The 16,723-nt window shown below is 38.1% G+C and overlaps 1 protein-coding gene across 3 annotated transcripts in view; it reads left to right on the forward strand.

The window, feature by feature from the left end:
- tanc1b (tetratricopeptide repeat, ankyrin repeat and coiled-coil containing 1b) overlaps positions 1 to 16,723 on the forward strand; it is a 242,488-nt gene that overhangs the window by 103,198 nt on the left and 122,567 nt on the right. For 2 of the 3 annotated variants that reach the window (XM_057852771.1, XM_057852772.1), the window contains exon 5: positions 7,688 to 7,824. In XM_057852771.1, coding sequence (XP_057708754.1) covers positions 7,688 to 7,824 — 137 coding nt within the window. Of the gene's footprint in view, positions 1 to 7,687; positions 7,825 to 7,855; positions 8,049 to 16,723 lie in introns of those variants that run through there. The other variant, XM_057852773.1, reaches the window with a different exon arrangement.

Genomic DNA, 16,723 nt, shown 5'->3' on the forward strand with positions numbered 1-16,723 from the left:
GCAAAATCCTTATATTTGGGAGGAATGAGGGATTAAAAAACACAGCACAACAAAAACAAGCACAACCTTTCCTTCACTCATTCACTCCAAGCCATTTTCACCGGTGCAACCCCCTTCGCTCCTGGCCATTTTACTGGATTTTGACTGATTTTGCAAGGCCCACAGAAAATTCTGTTCTAATGCTATATAAACATGGAACCCACCAAAAGAAAGATTAGACTCTCTTCTTTCAGCAGGAAAAAAATGTAAGTTCATATCTTTTTCCATTCTTTAGAAATCAGACTCCTTGATGTCTGCGATTTCTGTATCGCGACCCTTGTTATATTACTGTTTCACCCATAAAATCCCCCCAAAATATGTTTGTGGCCATTCGCAGCTGTGTCTTGACACTCAGTGATACATGCGACATGGAGTTTTTGGATCGAAACAAGTTAAGTACGCGATGATATCTCGTCAAAGTCATGGCGTCCGTAATTCTGCTCTTGCGTGCTCTCACCTCCAGATAGGGTTTTGCTGTTTAAAAAACATTTTTTCAGAAAATTGAGATTTTAAGCTTTACAATGATGTATCACACATGCATATCAGCCAATTTTGAAAGTTGGCCAAACTGGGTGTGTCAGACAAATACTGTACATACAGTGTTTATTTACATGAGCACCATCTTTCTAAAGTGACTGTTATCTTACTTATGTGCAATTTTGCTTGGTCTACCAACCTCTGGAGCTGAAAAGCCGCAGCCAATACCATTCAAATGTTTCAAAAGGCACAATTATTGCTCTCCATTTAGTTGAAATTCCACGAACCATCCAATTTAACAAGCTGACAAATTATTCAACATAAACTGGTTAGCAACTAAAGAAAGGTTTTTTAGTTCAAGGGCATTTGCATGCTAGTGTTGCATGTGTGCATCTCCCTTGAATTACTTTTTAAGTCAAGGAGTTTTCTGCGACTACTCCGCCACTGGACAGGCTTGCATTTAATCAAATTCATTGCCAGCGGCAAGTCAATGAGGAAGAAGAAAAAGAGGGTAAAAGAAGAATGAGCAAATGAAGGCGAAAAGGGGGGAGAGTTGATGATGGAGAGCAGCGTAATAAACTTGTGTACTTTGGACGTCTGCCTTCTGTCTTTGGCTGTCTGTTCTTCTGTCTGATTTGTCTTTTATATTCCGTATTTGAGCAGAATATACTATGCCGCGGATGGATATGATAGCATATTTGAATTGGCTTTCTGCCATATTCTTTAAGGCAACCGTGCGGAATATATTTTCAAGATCTACAAAAACCATCTGCTGAATGACGTCATGTCTTGTGGACATTTTTGCACTCTGATTTTAACAGTAACCGCAGTGACGATGCGAGCAGTAAAACAAAAATGTCAGACAAAAGAAGATGGAAACCATTGCTGTGTTGTTGTTATGTCAGTGTTGCCACCGGCTTGTTAGGACTGATGGCTGCTTTATATGTACAATGGTCTTTGAGGTGTTGGGTCTGTGACTGACTTCGTTTATTTGAGTCTTGTGTGCTTAAAGTTTTTGACAAGAATGAACACTGAATAAAGGTGTAGACTACACATTAATATCACATCACCAACCATTTGAGCCCTACTGAGTTAAACATGGACGATTTTGCCAGCCGTCAGCCGCCCGATCACAAAGTTATGACAAGGCAGTGCAGTAAAGAGTACTACAGTAAGTGATGGTTTAATAAAGTGTCTGTCCAGTTAGTTTCATTTACAGATTATGGTATTCTCAGAAATTTATTTTATATACTGATAAAGCTGTTGCCCTCGCAACCCGACCCCGGTAGATGATGGATGGATGGAAATTTCTTGTGTTAAAGAATACATTTAAGTGAAGTATGTGGCAAGACTGTGATGGAAGTCTGCAGTTGGGTATTCAAATGTCGGCCATGACAAGTTGTTACTGTAAAAAGTGTATAAGTGAAACTTATACCATGTTCAAAAAAGTTTTTTTGTTTTTGAGCCATATTTGGAGGACAACAAATACATTTAAAAAAAATAAAATAAATAATAAATCAAAAATGAAAGCACAGTGGTATGACAAAGTATCTGGACCTTTTGGAATTTCTCACATTTTTGCATAAAATCACCATCAAATGTCAAATAAAATGTGACTGATCTTTGTCAAAATAGCACAGATGAAAATACAGTGTCTGCTTTAACTAAAACCACCCAAACATATATAGGTTTTTGTATTTTAATGAGGATAGCATGCAAACAATTACAGAAGGGGTAGAAATAAGTAAGTGAACCCTTTGCCTAAGGAGACTTAAACAGCAAATGAAACCAACTTTTATCAAACATTTTAAGTCAGGTGTATGCCCAATCACTGATGAGTGGTTTAAAGCTGCCCTGCCTTCTATAAAACAGACACCGGGTAAGAATTGTCTTGATGAGAAGCGTTGTCTGATATGCATCATGACTCGGTCAAAAGAGCTTTCTGAAGACCTGTGATCATGGATTTTTGATTTGTACAAAGCTGGGAAAGGATACAAAACCATCTCTAAAAGTCTGGCTGTTCATCAATCGACAGCCGCAGCCCAGAAGTTGTCTGCAAATGGAGAGAGTTTGGCACTGTTGCTTCTCTCCCAAGGAGTGGCCGTCCACCAAAGATGACGCCAAGAGTTCAGCGCAGAATACTCAGAGAGGTAACAAAGAACCGTAGAATGTCTGCTAGAGGCTTACAGAAATCACTGGCACAGTCCAATGTCTCTGTGCACACATCAACTATATGTAAAACTATGGCCAAGAATGGTGTTCATGTGAGGAGGAAGCCACTGCTGTATTAAATAAATATTGCTGATTATTTAACGTTCGCAAAAAGGCACTTGGACACTCCACAGAAGTAAAGCAAAATATTTTGTGGACTGATGAAACCTGAGTTGAATTGTTGGTGAGTAACTCTCAACGTCATGTGTGAGGGAAAAATGGAACAGCTCACCAACATCAACACCTCTTCCCCACCGTGAAGCATGGTGGAGGGAGGATTTGGGGCTGTTTTGCTACCTCAGGGCCTGGAAAACTTGCAATCATAAATGGAAGAATGAATTCAAAAGTTTATCAGGATGTTTTGCAGGAAAACCTGAGACCGTCTGTCCCACAGTTGAAGCTTTTTAAAAAAAAAGAAAAAAAGGGATGGATGCTGCATCAAGAAAATGTTTCAAAGCATAGAAATAAATCAACTTCAGAATGGTTTCAGATGAACAAAATACACCTACTGGAGTGACCTAGTCAAAGTCCGGACTTGAACCCCATTTAGATGCTGTGGCATGACCTAAAGACAGCGAATCATGCCAGACATCCCAGGAATCTGATTGACTCACAGCAGTATTGTAGAGAAGAATGGGCCAAGATTAGTCCTGATCGATGTGCCAGACTGATCTGCAGCGACAGGAAGCGTCTGGTTGAAGTTATTGCTGCCAAAGTGGGGCACAAAATATGAAATGTTTTGGTTCACTTACTTATTTTTCCCCCTTATGTCATTGTTTGCATACTGTCCTCATTAAAATATGAAAACCTGTAAATGTTCCGGTGGTGTTAGTAAAAGCAGACACTGTTATTTCATCTGTGTAATTTTAACAAAGATTCACATTTGATGGTGAATTTATTCAGAAATGTGAGAAATTCCAAAAGGTTCAGATACTTTTTCATACCACTGTAAAATTAAACACTTTTACTCATTTTGGTCTCAACACATTCTTAGTGGCTACGTTAACTTCAAGGCTATTTTTTCCCTGTAATTAAAAGTTATTTGTGAGAATTTGATTTAATGTTGGACTTGCATGACAGTTAATGGTAAAAGAAGGGACATGATACCAACTAATATGATTACGGTACATTTGTTTTTGAAGTCAATGGAGTTTGTATTTTAACATACAGTAAGTATTATTATTTGACTTGTTCTGAGGTTCAAGGTTCCAACCGCTGCCTGGAACTTTTCCATGTAGATTTTTTTATTTGACTCCCACTGCTTGCATGGGTTTTCTCTGGGGACTCCATCTTGTATCGACATTGCAAAAATATGCATGTTAATAAATTGTCCATAGGTGCTAGTTGGCTTTGAATTGCAATTGGTTAGCAATGTGATTGAGTGGATTAGATTAAGCTAACTTCTGACCATAATCAGGACAAGTCATATTAAAAATGGGAGGCTGGACGAACAGCTAACTTTTTTTGTTTCTTTTTGTATAACTATTATTTTCAGACTATGAGGTCCACCTGACTATAATCTGCACCCACCAAATTTGACAAGATAACTGTATTTGTTCATATGTAAGCCTCACAGGACAATTGCACTGGGCGACATGACGATATATATCGCCAAAAAAATAGTAAATTATGTATCGTTATTAGGAGTGTAACGGTACACAAAAATCTCGGTTCGGTACGTACCTCGGTTTTGAGGTCACGGTTCGGTTCATTTTCAGTACTGTAAGAAAACGAAATGCAAAATATAAATGTGCTAGTTGTTTATTACACATTTTTGTGCTTTCAACAAGAGAAACATTAGCCTATACAAAGCTAGAATTCTGCTCAAAAAGTAGCGGGTATTTAAAGATAATCCAACAACAATTTTCCTTTCAAACCCCGCGTATTGGTCAGCTTTCTTTCTGAAAGAAAGAAGAAAAAGAAGTCCTTTGCTAAAGAGAAAAGCAATCCCAATGACAATTTAACATTTTATTTTTTTTAACATGTATTTTACAAATGAAATGCCTCAATGAAACATTTTTTTCCCTTATGAACGGTTTTCAAAAGCTTTATTGGTGGATTTTCTCAAGTTAAAGCACCACACAGAAATTTAATTGTGTAAGCAGGATGTGTGTATTATTCTTATTATTTAATTACAGGTGTTTTAGCTCATTTCAATTTATTTTATTCAAATTGGCTATTATTTATTTTAATATGCGTTTATATTTTACAAATGTGATGAAGTATTCTTTTATATTGTATATTTTATGTTGTATAACTTTAGTTCCTATGTCAATATTAGTTCCTACTTGTTTTGTTGTGGTAAGGGGGTTTTGTATTGAACACATTATCATAGCAGAGAAGACAGCAGTAAATCAACAAAGACAAGTCAACTGTGCCCCGATCTACCACTCAAGAGATCTGATGGACTCAAAAAGTAGGTTACGATTAGAGATGACCCGATCGATCGGGATGCCGATGCCGATCACGTCATTTTCAAAGTATCGGAATCGGCAAAAAATTATCGGACATGCCTTTTTTTAATATATATATATCTTTTAATTAAATCGTTTTCTAATTGTATTTAACGTTACAGACATAATATGTTACACTCATCCAGAGTCTTTAGTTTAGGCTTAAGGTAGGGTTATCAAATTTATCCCCTTAACGGCGGTAATTTTTTTAAATTTTTTTATCACGTTAAAATATTTAACGCAATTAACACATGCGCTGCACGACCCACTCACGCATTGTCGCGTTCAATCTGTAATGGCGCCGTTTTACCTATATATGGAGCTAAAAGGCATCATAAAATGAGTAGAGTGAATTTTGGCAGCCTTTGGAGCCTTTTTTTAATTGGCTAAAGACTTACAATCCCTCTCCCTACGATTAGAAATATCGTGGGAAGCAATGTGGGGAAGAAAGGTAGTAATTGATCTTTTTCTAAACACCCTATGTTATTTTCCAACGCAGAGAAGATATATCAATTGGAACCACTACGCACAGTCATGGTTGCGCTTCCCATCATGCATTTGGGCAGAACAGTTAAATGGCTACAGTATCATTTACTGAAAGCTCAACAAATACACTAGATGGCAATATTTAGTCACAATATACAAAGTCACATTCATCCTTTAAGAATTACAAGTCTTTCTATCCGTGGATCCCTCTCACAGAAAGAATGTTAATAATGTAAATGCCATCTTGAGGATTTATTGTCATAATAAACAAATACAGTACTTATGTACTGTATGTTGAATGTATATATTCGTCCAATTTTTATTCATTTTTTTCTTAATGCATTGCCAAAATGTATATGATTGGGAAAAATTATCGGGAATGATTGGAATTGAATCGGGAGCAAAAAAAAAAAAAAGCAATCGGATCGGGAAATATCGGGATCGGCAGATACTCAAACTAAAACGATCGGATGGGGAGAAAAAAAACATGATCGGAACAACCCTAGTTACGATTGCATATTAGTTTGAAAATCGACCGGATCCCCCGTATTTTTACACGAGTGACTTCCGGCCCCATCCTAGCTACCGGTAGTAGTATTGATGCAGGAGGGCCGCGTCTCACGTCAAATAATAAACTCTGCCGTTCTTTTTGCGTACATCGGGTTGAGCCACTTCTGGAACGTATCTAACACGCGGCCGCACTGCGACTGGTGTGCATTGGCTGATTGACTCTAACGCTCGCGTTTCATGGCGTTTTTGTGGCGGCCACGTTGTCGCGCCGTTGACGTTTCTGGGTTATACTGTCTTACCGTGTTGGTCTTCATTATAATAGAGAAGACGGAGTAAATATAATCTACACAAAGAAACTGTAACGCGATTGACTCACAGCCTCGAAAAGTAAAGGTTATATTACGTCAGAAACTCGTTCAGTATGCCTCCGTTCCAAACCGAGCACCACGTACCGAAACTGTTCAATACTATTACATGTACCGTTACACCCTTAATCGTTATAGATTACTTTTATCATTAATATGCAATTAAAATCAGGTACTATAAAAATACTCTTCAATTAACTCTGCAGTGCTAATATTTATTAAATCAAAAAAGCGTACGACCACTAGCTGTCCCTTTACCAGCAAACTGGTTGTGTGATAGATCACAACACAACACAAACATTTGGTGCATGAATAAAAACATGTATTAACTCATTGGCTGCCGTTAGACAGCCAATTCAATTGAAGTGAGAGGGCTGACCGTGCATGGTCATGTTTCATTGCCAGTGACGGCGATAGACGTCGGAACCACAATCACTTTTCAAATTACTGCTACTATCAACGAACAACATTTAATAATAATTTCTGGGGGGACTTTTTTTTTCATTCAATATTTAAAAACATCGAGCCATATCATTATCAGAATCCTAACATGGCTTATATTGTGATAGATTTTTTTCTGTAATGATAAGCCTCAGAGGTCCACTTATTATCATGGTATATTTACACCGAAAGACATGCAGTTCATTAGTCTCTTGAAAGCCATAAATAGGCCTCTCTGGACTCTATGAGGCAGGGTTCAAAGTAGCAGTTTATAGTCGCAAAATTACAGTAAATACAATTATGGAAGTTGGAGGCTCCACTGTAGAAAGACGATTTCAGAAATTGGTTGGCTGAAACATAAGCTGTAATATTATGGAGCAATTTGTTTTAAATAGTTAAAAAAAACCACATGGACAAACAGTTTGATTTGTTGCAGCAAACCTATGTCCACTCATTGATATTCAGAGGCTGTATGTGTGAATGCTGTAAACAAGCAGAAAACCCTAGAAAGCAAACACACACACACACACTAAACCCCAATGCCCATCTTCCCTCTCTGGTGTGCAGCACCTGATCAGGAGCCGGATGGTGCAGAGCACAGAATTTGGCGGCGGCACTCAGGGAGTGTGCCACGCAAAGTATTCCGGTGACAGTCGCGCAAATTTTTAGCTTCTCTCTCTCTCTTTCTCACCCGCCGTCCTCTAGAGCGACAAGTGGAGAAACAGCCAAGCTCCTCCTCCTCCCCCGCCACCCAGGAACTGATGACAAGGCTGGGCTTCTTACTGGGAGAAAGCATCCCGGGATCGGCGCGCATACCTATGGACGACAAGAATGAAAAAAAGGTATTTGATTTTTTTTGTTCCAACTCCTCCCCCTAGTTCTAGTAGCAGCTGCATCCACTGCTGCAGCGCAGAGATAGATAGATAGATGTGGAGGAAGAGAAAGAAAGATAGAGAGAGGATGACAGAGGAGGAGAGAAGTCTCATGGCAGTGTTTTCAGAGAATTTTATTTTTGTTGCCGGTTGATTCTTTTTAACCCTGCTTTGTATTATCTTTGGATGGGAATGTAAGTGCCACTTTTTGACTTTTAGCCGCTCTGACAAACAAATATTTGAGAGTATTTTCCTGCAAATAGCTTTATTTCAGTACCAGCTTTCCTGTGTTCAGTGTGTGAGAGTGTGCCAGTAACTTGAGTGTTGTCCCGGGGGCTCTTGAGTATGCAACAACAGTGTCTGAACCCCCGGTCCAGAAATAGAGTTATGTTGGTGGTCATGAGGTTCAGTTTGTTTGGCTTCGCTAATTAAGAGTTGTGTGAGAAGCAAAGTCAAGCATGATACTCTCGATCTGGTGTCTGGTGTAAAGGAAAGAGCTTTACTCAAGTTGTGTATCAACTTTATGCATATTGGCATAAGACCAGTGTAGTTGATGGTATATTTCTCAGCAAAAACTAAGTATTTACAGTTTTGTCCGATTTGTCACAAACGTTGTAATTGGTACAATGGTACCTTGAGATTCAAATTATTTTTTAGTTATAACTTGATCACTTTTATCACAAATCGGTTTGACTAGCTGTGGTAATAAACTGCTTGAAGTATCTTTTTTGGATGAATTGTTCACCAGCTGCCAAAGCACTGTTTGTTGCTAAGAGAGGTTAGATAACTTCACTTCTACCATCCAGCATGTGTATCTAAAATTTCCGCAAGTCAAAACAAAAAATTGGCCGAATGACAGCTCGTATCTTAAAAAAAACTGTAAGTTGAGTTACTTGTACGTCAAGGCAACCAGTGCTTGACTCAGTTGACGCCAGATAAGTGATATTGAGCTACATCCACGCATCGAAAAGAGCGTTGTGTATACATTACATATTCGTCCTTCTAAAAAAAATAGCATATTGTTATAAAGTTCATTATTTTCTGTAATGTACTGATAAACATTAGACTTTTATATATTTTAGATTCATTACACACAACTGAAGTAGTTCAAGCCGTTTATTGTTTTAATATTGATGATTTTGGCAAAAAATCCCTATCTAAAAAAATTAGCATATCATGAAAAGGTATTCTAAAGAAGCTACTAGCCTAATCATCTGAATCAACGAATTGACTCAAAACCCCTGCGAAAGATTCCTGAGGCTTTTAAAAACTCCCTGCCTGGTGCATTACTCAAAACCGCAATCATGGGTAAGACTGCCGACCTGACTGCTGTTCAGAAGGCCATCATTGACACCCTCAAGCAAGAGGCTAAGGCGCAGAAAGAAATTTCTGAGCTAATAGGCTGTTCCCAGAGTGCTGTATCAAGGCACCTCAGTGGGAAGTCTGTGGGAAGGAAAAAGTGTGGCAGGAAATGCTGCGCAACCAGAAGAGGTGACCGGACCCTGAGAAAGATTGTGGAGAAGGGCCTATTCCAGAGCTTGGGGGACCTGCAGAAACATTGGACTGAGTCTGGAGTAGAAACATCCAGAGCCACCGTGCACTGGCGTGTGCTGGAAATAGGCTACAGGTGCCGCGTTCCCCAGGTCAAGCCACTTTTGAACCTGAAACAGCGGCAGAAGCGCCTGACCTAGGCTACAGAGAAGCAGCACTCGACTGTTGCTCAGTGGTCCAAAGTACTTTTTTCAGATCAAAGCAAATTTTGCATGTCATTCGGAAATGAAGGTGCCAGAGTTTGGAGGAAGACTGGGCCGAAGGAAATGCCAAAATGCTTGAAGTCCAGTGTCAAGTACCCACAGTCAGTGATGGTCTGGGGTGCCATGTCAGCTGCTGGTGTTGGTCTACTGGGTTTTATCAATGGCAGGGTCAATGCAGCTAGCCATCAGGAGATTTTGGAGCACTTCATGCTTCCATCTGCTGAAAAGCTTTATGGAGATGAAGATTTCATTTTTCAGCACGACCTGGCACCTGCTCACAGTGCCAAAACCACAGGGTAAATGGTTTACTGACCATGGCATTACTGTGCTCAATTGGCCTGCCAACTCTCCTGACCTGAACCCCATAGAGAATCTGTGGGATATTGTGAAGAGGAAGTTGAGAGACACCAGACCCAACACTGTGGATGAGCTTAAGGCCGCTATCGAAGCATCCTGGGCCTCCATAACACCTGAGCAGTGCCACAGGCTGATTGCCTCCATGCCACACCGCATTAAAGCAGTCATTTCTGCAAAAGGATTCCAGACCAAGTATTGAGTGCAAAGCTGATATAATTAATTGAAGGTTGACTTTTTTTGTATCAAAAAACACTTTTTTATATTGGTCGGATGAAATTTTTTTGAGAAGGACTAGTATGTAGTGAGCCCTCGTTTTTCGCGGTTAATGGGGACCAGAACCCGCCGTGATAAGTGAAAAACCGCGAAGTAGGATGTGAGAGCGTGAAAGAGCATAATTAAAAACTCCATGAATTTAACGAGCTATTATCGCGTACTTACCTTGTTTTGATCCAAAAACTCCAAGTAGCATGTATCACCGAGTGTGAAGACACAGTTGTGAATGGCCACAGCCATATTTGGGGGGATTTTATGGGTGAAACGGTACTATAACAAGGGTCGCGATGCAGAAATCGCAGACATCAAGGAGTGGTCGATATTTTCTTTTTCATATATTTACCCTTTTAAACTTTTTGTTTGTTTGTTTGTTTGTTTGGATCGATTATTTATCATCTAACATATTGAACAAAATGCGACAGTAACAAAAAAAATACAATTAAGCGATAGTTATGAGGTAGATATCTGTGACTTATTTACGGACACATTTTTTTTAATTGTGTCATACTTTGTTATAAGTTGCGAGTGAATCATTTTTTAAAGTGTTTTTTTTTTTTAAACTAAATATTAAATATGAGACATCAATTAATGATTCTAAGCTAAAAATGACAGACATTTTGAATAATAAATATAATTAATTACCTTCTTTTTATGCCTGGGTTGAAACAAAAGCAGTTGTGCTACGTCTGTAAACGGGGGTCTCCTGGGGAAAACGGACAAATTAGAAATAGTTCGGAGGCTTAATGCGCTATGAATCTGCTATGGCAGCATATAGATATATTGTTCTATGAAACACAACAGTTGTTTTGGCTTAAAGTAGTGCAGTTTATTTTAAAGAGGGGTGCAAGAGCAGAAACTGCTTTTTCAGTCTTGTCTGTGTTTTCCGCCATGTATAAAAATTATGCATGCCTTAATAGCACAAGTATTCCATCTCTTTATATTAGATTTTGATTGAAATATTTTTCGAAGCATTTTTTAAAAAGTACTCCTTCAACACCAGGTCATGCATATTTGTTAAATTCATATATTCAAGGGTAAAATGAGCTTCCAAAAAGTCACGACGGGGTTAAAAACAAAGGTGTCCTTTTTATTATCATTTCATATTTGAATTATGCACATATGCCACTTTCGTGTCCACATACTTTCTTCATATTTTGATATACAGTATCTCTAAAGCTTTAATATGGCACAGGTTCATGATTTGTATTTATAACATGTTTTTTCACTTTTTTCCCCCTAAGTATAATTTAAAAAAAAAAAAAAACAAAACTTTTTTTGTGTATATATGTCTATATATATGTATATTTTTTAAATAAAACCTTTTAAAGCAATCCAGATGTAATAATTATGATGATTGTGAAGTTTTCAACATGTTACTGCCCCACTGAATTATTTTAAAACAAGAATAAAGCAGAAAAATGCTTGACTTTATTAAATGCTTAATTGAGTGAGTTCACTCAAATCCGCTCAAGCTGCTGATTTACACACAATGAGTTGCAACAGCAATTGTGCAACAAGTTAATCCTTGATTGACGCATGGGGCGCTTTGATGTTCGCTTCTCTGGCAAGATCAAACATCAACATCTGTCAATCATTGTTAACATTAATAATCAACTCAGGTCCACTCACTGCCTGACCAACAAAGAGCAGGGAGAGGGAGGTCGTGAGACTACACAATCGGCTCGGGACAACTCATCTTATTTCATTAACTTATTTCCTTTGTATGCTGATGACTGTCAGATCTATTTTCGAGTGGCACAAAATGGCACGTTCTGTCAACTCATTGAATGCCTCAACGACATAAAGTCGTGGCTTTCACTTAATTTTTTAAGTTTGAATGGCAGCAAGACTGAAGTCATGGTGTTCAGACCAAGTAGCCAGGCCTCCCTGAATGTTGACCTCAGTTCATAGTCTCCATTTCTTAAGAACTGTGTAAAAAATTCTAGGAGTCCAATTTGATTCTGATTTTAAATTTGAGAGGCAGATTTCTTGCGTTGTACGTGACTGTTTTTATCAGCTTCGCCAGATTGCTAAGGTGAAATCTATTGTTTCACGCTCCGATTTGGAGAAATTGATCCATGCTTTTGTTATAACTCGGCTGGATTATGGTAATTCTTTGTATGCAGGCGTCGGTCAGGCTGCACTGGCCCGTCTACAATTTGTTCAAAACTCTGCTGCTCGACTCCTAACTAAAACCCGCAGGCGCGAACATATCACCCCGATTTTAGCATCTCTTCACTGGCTCCCAGTATATTACCGAATACATTTTAAGATATTATTATTTGTTTTTAAATGTTTGAATAATCTTGCAGCGCCATATCTGTCAGAACTGCTTCAGCCTTACAGTCCAACCAGAACCCTCAGATCAGCTGACCATCTGCTTTTAGAAGTCCCAAGATCAAGGCTGATAGGGATGACCGTGCATTTGCAGTGATGGCGCCCAGGCTGTGGAACCAATTACCACTTACTATTAAATCACGCCTTAAAACATTTTATTTTTCTTTCGCTTTTAATGTGCAATGACTGTTTATTTTATTTTTATGTGTTTGTTTTATCCTTGAAAGCAGTTTGGACTCCTTGGCGGATTTTTTATATGTGTTATACAAATAAAGTTGATTGATTGATTGATTGAACTCATCTGTTTTTTTTTTTGTGTGGGTTTTTTTTTTTTTTTTTTTTTTTGTAGTTGGAAAAAAATCTGAGATGGACTGAGCGCGTGAAGTTTGAAGCGCGAAGTAGCGAGGGATTGCTGTATACACCATTGGTGTATATTGGTATAATATACTACATTTTTTAGCAAGCATTTATTTAAAAAATATTGAATAGAACATTTCATCACTGAAGAAGTTGTTTGAAAGATCCAAACTATTCAACTTCTAGTACCTACAGATAAAAGAGCTGTGAAAAGTTTGACGCATGAAAGGAAAACTCCCAAAATGTGGTCGATGCATCTTTTTCAATTGACAGCAAGAGTATTCAAAAACAGCAGCAAGTCCCCATTCACATGGGATAAAACTAGATCAAACATTTAAATCCTAGATGATTCAAGATCCGTAGGACCCTCAGATACATTTATTCAATTCATTCTGCTTTGGTTTAATAATTATTACTGTCATGGCCTGAAGTTGGTCTGTGACCAGTCTCTGCTGTAAGCTGCCTCTTGCGCAGAGTCAGCTGGCATACACTCCAGCTCAACCGCGACCCTAATGAGGACAAGCGCTATAGAAAATGAATGGATTGATGCAGAGTGTTGCACAGCTCAAATGTGTTTGTGTGGCATTGACACTCTGTATAAGCTTATAGTGTTTTGTGTGGATTTAGAATTTTTGTCAAAGGCTCTGTTTGAACTGAATAACGCACATAGATTCAAATTGTTATGGTTGCCATGCAGCTGCTGTATGGTTGTCACATATGCTCAGTGGACTGGGCAACGTGCCATACGTATCACAAAGCAGATATTTTTTTAAAACGTGAAGTTCTCTCAGTGTTTTGGTTCGCCCTGGCACAAAAGTGTGTCATCTTTTGTGGAGCATTTATGTGTTGTTCTTGCATGATCCCAATCAGTAATGAACTTCATTATTCACCATTATTATCATTCACCACTCATCATGTCCTCAATTTAGCCTGGAAATTGGGTTTTGACTGGCAGTGCTTATTAGTTGAGGTTTAGCAGCTGTGGAATGATTCACCAAAACCTTGATTGGTTTTATATTATTGTATCCCATCAGGGGAACTCTGGGATGCTTTTGGATCTGCTCGAAAGCTGTATTTGTTTTTTTTCTTTTTTCGACTCAAAGTTTCATTTGGCTCATGATCACATTTTGTGTGTTTACCAGATATGGGGCCAAAAATTTTCTCACTTTTGATGAAGTTCATAGATTCTAGGGGTGTGACAAAATATCGAAATGGTGATATATTGTGATACTTTGTATCACAAAAGGTTATCGATATGCTCCTGCCAAGAATTGAGCTATCGTTGTAAAAAGGCGTCAATGTCTAAAAAAAAAAAATACAATAAAAATGAACCAACAATTTGCTACGTAAATCTTCCACCATAATATTGTCTCAGTTAACTCTAAGGCAGCATTGATGGTGCACGACGCCAAATCCATTTAGACTGGGAACGTTCGTTCAATGGAAACCAGAGCCTTCACAGTCATTCTGTCCAATTTTCAGGTCATTTACAGGTCATTTCCTGTTGAGTTTGAGTCACTGCCTATTCATTTGGGTGATTCCCAGGTCACTTCCTGTTCTGTAACGCAAAATAAACAGGAAGTGACCCGTAAAATACCCCAAAATCAACAGGATGTAACTGAAAATCAACAGGTAACATTTAAATTTTGTCATTGATAACAAATCTTAACTCTATAATTTATTGACACTTCCTCCTTACTAAAGTTGTTTTTTTCTTTTTTTACAACAGAAAAGGTAACTGGCAGTCAAATACCACTTTAATTCTTTTCAGATCATTCATTGTCTGACAGAAGCAGCACGGCACAACGTCACGTTAAAAAATAAGTTAAAAATATCAAGACGGCTTACCTCTTTGTCCTCTGAAGGAGCATGCCAACCCAACAAAATGTTTACTGCATATGAAATGTGAATGGCTTGACCGTGGCTTCACCTAGCTGGCGTTAAAACATCCGTGCAAGTTGATTCATTCTTCACATTTTTTCCTCCCGAGTTTTTGTTTTCGGGAACCGTATGAAGAAAACATCATTCAGATGTCGTAATGTCTAGAGTCGTTTCTACAAGTTCCAAAAAAGCAATGCGTGATCAGCATGTTCGTTTTTGAAAGATTACTAGAGGAAAGTAGCAGAATTAACATTGCTTCTATGCGAGGACGGGTCTATAATGTCCCACTTCTACTTTACTTCCGCTTTACGATGCGATGTCACGGTCTTAAAATAGCATGCGTGCGGTACGCCATTACAAAATAAAATATGTTCGGGAGACAGAAATTAGGCTATGGTAATTTACACTCCCACCAAAATTATGATTACTAGTAACAACAAACAAATGAATAATTGTCAACAATGAAATAACCACAATTCAGTAAGCTTTCGAACATTCCAACACAAGAATTAGCTTTCGTACAGGACGCTCTACAGCAGAAGGCTTACTAGTATTTTGCTCTTTGTAATTCAGTCTTTTATCACCAAAGGATATTTTCACTTTCCGTACAAGTCCATCCTTGCCGTTGAAAGTTTGCTTTCAAATAATGTTTTGAATAGGGTTGTTCCGATCATGTTTTTTTGCTCCCGATCCGATTCCGATCGTTTTAGTTTGAGTATCTGCCGATCCGATTTCTTTTTTTTGCTCCCGATTCAATTCCGATCATTCCCGATAATTTTTCCCGATCATATACATTTTGGCAATGCATTAAGAAAAAAATGAATAAAACTCGGACGAATATATACATTCAACATACAGTACATAAGTACTGTATTTGTTTATTATGACAATAAATCTTCAAGATGGCATTTACATTATTAACATTCTTTCTGTGAGAGGGATCCACGGATAGAAAGACTTGTAATTCTCAGATGTGACTTTGTATATTGTGACTAAATATTGCCATCTAGTGGATTTTTATGAGCGTTCAGTAAATGATTACTCAGGCATTTAACTTCTGCCCAAATGCATGATGGGAAGTGCACCCATGACTGTGCGTAGTGCTACCAATTATATATAAATATATATATAAATATATCTTCTCTGCGTTGGGAAATAAATTAGTGTGTTTAGAAAAAGATCAATTATTACCTTGCTTCCCCACATTGCTTCCCACGATATTTCTAATCGTAGGGAGAGGGATTATAAAGCTATAGCCAATTAAAAAAAGGCTCCAAAGGCTACCAAAATTCACTCTACTCATTTTATGCTGCCTTTATGCTCTCTTTATAGGTAAAAGGGCGCTATTACAAATTGAGCGCGACAATGCATGAATGGGTCTTGCAGCGCATGCATTAATTGCGTTAAATATTTTAACGTGATACATTTTTTAAAGAATTAATTACCGCCGTTATCGGGATAAACTTGATAACCCTACCTTAAGCCTAAACTAAAGACTCTGGATGAGTGTAACATATTATGTCTGTAACGGTAAATACAATTAGAAAACGATTTAATTCAAAAATATATATATACTGTTAAAAAAAGGCATGTCCGATATTTTTTTGCCGATTCCGATACTTTGAAAATGACGTGATCGGACCCGATCGACATCTCTCGTTTTTGCCGATTCCGATACTTTGAAAATGACGTGATCGGCGATCGATCGGGACATCTCTCGTTTTGAACAATATCTATTCTTGAATTTCTGACAAACAAGCTTATTTTAACTTTATATATACTAACTTTTTGCTCAAAATAAGTGTGTTTAGAAAAATAGCTAGCTGAAAATAAGCTTATTTCAGGAAATCCAAGTCAGTAAGATATGGCTGATAATTTCTTGTATTTCTAGTAGTGCTGTCAAATTTATC

Source organism: Corythoichthys intestinalis, chromosome 12 (genome assembly GCF_030265065.1).
Source record: "Corythoichthys intestinalis isolate RoL2023-P3 chromosome 12, ASM3026506v1, whole genome shotgun sequence".
Taxonomy (NCBI): domain Eukaryota; kingdom Metazoa; phylum Chordata; class Actinopteri; order Syngnathiformes; family Syngnathidae; genus Corythoichthys; species Corythoichthys intestinalis.